Source organism: Galeopterus variegatus, unplaced genomic scaffold, assembly GCF_000696425.1.
Source record: "Galeopterus variegatus unplaced genomic scaffold, G_variegatus-3.0.2 Scaffold21467, whole genome shotgun sequence".
Classification (NCBI taxonomy): domain Eukaryota; kingdom Metazoa; phylum Chordata; class Mammalia; order Dermoptera; family Cynocephalidae; genus Galeopterus; species Galeopterus variegatus.
The window spans coordinates 1,540-6,156 of record NW_007747578.1 but is presented as its reverse complement, the minus strand read 5'-3'; the positions used below and the strand labels follow the sequence as shown (position 1 = coordinate 6,156).

At 43.3% G+C, this 4,617-nt stretch overlaps 1 protein-coding gene across 1 annotated transcript; it reads left to right on the top strand.

Moving 5' to 3' along the window:
* Window positions 1-1,977: 1,977 nt before the first annotated feature.
* On the top strand, window positions 1,978-4,190 carry LOC103583304 (E3 ubiquitin-protein ligase TRIM37-like; the record flags this gene model as incomplete). The annotated part of the gene is given in 5 exon segments (XM_008564660.1): window positions 1,978-2,171; window positions 2,173-2,620; window positions 2,828-3,002; window positions 3,005-3,079; window positions 3,082-4,190. Coding segments are annotated over 5 exon segments (2,001 nt in total), but the record flags the coding sequence as incomplete, so codon positions are not given.
* Between the last annotated feature and the right edge of the window lie 427 nt (window positions 4,191-4,617).

Here is a 4,617-nt window from a genome sequence, read left to right as displayed (position 1 = left end):
AATGTTTTTATCAGCCCAGGATACCCGTACCAATTAAGTAAACACTTCCCATTCTCTCCTTACCCAATCTCTAGACAACTGCTACTCTGCTTTCTCTGTGGATTGGCCTCCTGTTCTGGATATTTCATACAGAATGTCATACAGTATGAGACCTTTTGTGTTTGGCTTCTTTCACATAGCGTGTTGAAGCATGTGTCATTTGTATGGCTGAGTAATATTTCATTGTATGTATATATCACAATTTATTCATTGTAGATGGATGTTTGGCTTGTTTCCACCTTTTGGCTATTATGAATAATGATGCTATAANTAAATCTTTAATCCATTTTGAGTTGATTTTAGTATATGGTGAGAGGTATGGGTCTAGTTTCATTCTCCTGCATATGGATATCCAGTTCTCCCAGCACCATTTGCTGAAGAGGCAGTCCCGACCCCAGTGAATAGGCTTGGTGCCTTTGTCAAAGATCAGATGGCCGTAAGTGTGTGGGTTGATTTCTGGATTCTCTATGATAATCCTTTCTAATAAGGTGGGTGATAAACACTTCAAATCCTTGAATTACCAAAAGTGGTTTTACTTTGTTCCTACTCATGAATGGGTGCATTAGTTGTAGAGAGATTTCTATTTGAAATTATTTGCCTACCAACATCCAGTGTGCTGATGTCAATCTGATCCCTTTCTAACTAGTTTGCTGGCCTTCAAAACTTTTTCTTCATGCTTGATGTTCTGAAATTTCAGCTGAAGTTCTTTTTTTAATTCATTCTCTTGAATACTTAGTTCTTTCAATATGAGAACCCCTGTCTTTCTTTGGTTCTGGGAAATTTATTTCTCTCTTGGTCTCTCTCTCTCTTTCTCTCTGTCTCTGTCTTTCTCTGTCTCTGTTTCTCTCTCTCTCTTCTCTTTTTTTTTTATTCTAGTAATTCTTCCTCAGATGTTCATCCAACAAATATTTACTGAGACACACTAGGATCCAGGTGCTTTTCTAGTTGCTGGAGATTGAATCTGGTGCCTCTGTCATGATATAAGCCTTCTACCTGGATTTGTGATTCCGATGGAGAGCTCGTCCTTGTCTGTAGCTGATAGGTTCTAAACATCCTTTATTGGCAGCCAGATATATTTTATTTCATGTGCAAAGTGCCTTAAAATTTGGAAAGATTGACATAACATCCAGGTTCCCAGATTCTCTGGACCTTTGCGACTAACAGACATCACTGGACTCTGATCTGCTTTTCCTTTTTTTTTTCCCAATGGTTGGCCAATTAGGAGCTGCTGCCTAAGGCAGGCCATGTTCTTCTGTATTATTTAACTCCACGCTATTTCACTCCTACTCCCATTTGAGTTTCTGACCTCTGATCTAGTCAAGAAAGCCCTCTTACTTCACAAAGGAGGAAACTGATGTTGAGAAAGTAAAGCAACTTTCTCAAGGTCAAATAGCTAAAAATAGACAAAAAGCAAGCAAGAGACTGAATCTGGAGGGTTTTCCTTTGCACTTAAAAAGCTTCTGCCAAACACAGACCCCAAGGGATTCCAGCCCAATCCTTTTCCCAAGTGCCAAGGTCAGGTAGTATCAGTTCCATTTCCTTTCTTCCCACCTCCTTCCATTCTCGTTTCATTCTGGGCAGGATTCTCTCTGCATTACTGTAATCTGGGCATTCTCTTTGCCTCTGTCCTGTGTCTAATCCCCATTCCCAGGAACCAGGGATTCTTGTTCTTTGTATCTTTCTCTTGTTTTGCTAAAACACATGTTCCAGGAGCTTCCTAAGAAAGAGTTAATGGGGAGTAAAATTTTCAAGACTTTGAGTATCTATTCATATCTCTATTCTGCCTTCACAGTTGATTGATAATTCACTGGAGTACACAATTCTATATTTTCCCCTGAAATCCACTTTTACTCATGTAGAAAAAAATTCCCAAAGAATAGAGAAAGTCGCCCTCCCTCTGCAGAGCCCCAGGGTGGGCACGCGGATAAAGATGGCGAAATGGGGGTAGCTGGCGCTGAACCTAGAGTGATGGGCTGGCAGGTGGGGCCGTTGTCGGATCGCCTTGACGTGGTGCCGGGCTGTTCTCGGCCATTTGACCTGGCTACCCCGGGCCAGCGCCTAGCAGGTCAGACCACCGACTCCGCGGGTCCCCAAGGGCCCCGCCGTGAGCCGAAGGCAATGGACGAACAGAGCGTGTTTTATTTGTATGGAGAAATTGCGGGATGCACGCCTGTGTCCTCATTGTTCCAAGCTTTGTTGTTTCAGCTGTATTCGGTGCTGGCTGACAGAGCAGAGAGCTCAGTGTCCTCACTGCCATGCTCCGCTCCAGCTATGAGAACTAGTAAACTGTCGTTGGGCAGAAGAAGTAACACAGCAGCTTGATACTCTTCAACTCTGCAGTCTCACCAAACATGAAGAAAATGAAAAGGACAGATGTGAAAATCACCATGAAAAACTCAGTGTATTTTGCTGGACTTGTAAGAAGTGTATCTGCCATCAGTGTGCACTTTGGGGAGGAATGCATGGTGGACATACCTTTAAACCTTTGGCAGAAATTTATGAGCAGCATGTCACTAAAGTGAACGAAGAGGTAGCCAAACTTCGTCGGCGTCTCATGGAACTGATCAGCTTAGTTCAAGAAGTGGAAAGAGGGCCGGCCCGTTAGCGCACTGCTACAGTGCGCCGCTTGGGAGTGCGGCGGCGCTCCCGCCGAGGGTTCGGATCCCACATACAGACCGGTTCCCACTCACTGGCTGAGCGAGGTGCAGGCACAGCAACACTGAGGGTTGCGATCCCGTTGCCGGACACGAAAAAAGACAAAAAAAAGGAAAAAAAAAAAAAAAAAGAAGTGGAAAGAAATGTAGAAGCTGTAAGAAATGCAAAAGATGAGCGTGTTCGGGAAATTAGGAATGCGGTGGAGATGATGATTGCACGGTTAGACACGCAGCTGAAGAATAAGCTTATAACATTGATGGGTCAGAAGACATCTCTAACCCAAGAAACAGAGCTGTTGGAATCCTTACTTAGGAGGTGGAGCACCAGTTGTGGTCTTGTAGTAAGAGTGAGTTGATATCTATGAGCTCAGAAATCCTCATGATGTTTCACAAGTTCATCGAAAGCCGATGGCATCCTTTGTTACCACTCCTGTTCCACCAGACTTTACCAGTGAATTAGTACCATCTTACGATTCAGCTACGTTTGTTTTAGAGAATTTCAGCACTTTGCACCAGAGAGCAGATCCTGTTTACAGTCCACCTCTTCAAGTTTCAGGCCTTTGCTGGAGGTTAAAAGTTTACCCAGATGGAAATGGAGTTGTTCGTGGTTACTATTTATCTGTGTTTTTGGAACTCTAAGCTGGCTTGCCTGAAACTTCCAAATATGAATATCGTGTAGAGATGGTTCACCAATCCTGCAATGATCCTACCAAAAATATCATTCGAGAATTTGCATCTGATTTTGAAGTTGGAGAATGCTGGGGCTATAATAGATTTTTCCGTTTGGACTTACTTGCTAATGAAGGATACTTGAATCGACAAAATGATACAGTTATTTTAAGGTTTCAGGTACGTTCACCAACTTTCTTTCAAAAATGCTGGGACCAGCACTGGTATATTACCCAGTTGGAAGCTACACAGACTAGTTATATCCAACAAATAAACAACCTTAAAGAGAGGCTTGCCATTGAGCTGTCTCGATCTCAGAAATCAAGAGATTTGTCACCACCAGCTAATCATCTCAGCCCCCAGAATGACGATGCTCCTGAGACACGAGCTAAGAAGTCTGGGTCATGCTCGGACATGCTTCTTGAGAGTGGTCCTACTATACTTTCTGTAAGAGAGGCCAAAGAGGATGAAGAAGATGAGGAGAAGATTCAGAATGAAGATTATCATCATGAGCTTTCAGATGGAGATCTGGATCTGGATTTTGTTGGTGAAGATGAAGTAAATCACCTCGGTGGCAGCAGTTCCTCTGCTAGTTCCACAGCAACAAGTAATACAGAAGAGAATGACATTGATGAAGAAACTATGTCTGGAGAAAATGATGTGGAATATAACAACGTGGAATTGGAGGAGGGAGAACTGATGGAAGATGCAGCTGCTGCGGGACCTCCAGGTAGTAGCCATGGCTATGTGGGCGCCAGTAGCAAAATGTCAAGAAGAGCACATTTATGCTCTGCCGCTACCAGTAGTCTACGAGACATTGATCCCTTAATTTTTTTTTTCCTTTTTGTCTTTTTTCGTGACCGGCAACGGATCGCAACCCTCAGTGTTGCGCCCGCACCTCGCTCAGCCAGTGAGCGGCCGGTCTGTATGTGGGATCCGAACCCTCGGCGGGAGCGCCACCACGCTCCCAAGCAGCGCACTATAGCAGTGCACCACCGGGCCAGCCCGATCCCTTAATTTTAATACATTTGTTAGACCTTAAGGACCGGAGCAGTATGGAAAATTTGTGGGGCTTACAGCCTCACCCACCTGTTTCACTTTTGCAGTCCACAGGTAAAATAACAACAATGATAATTCCTTTTTTCTGTTGTTCACTAAAAGAACTCTTGGATTTTCATCCGAGTATTTTATTTATCTAAGTGTTAGAAAATGGTGAATTTCTGTAGCAAATTGATTTTTTATTATATGACATAAA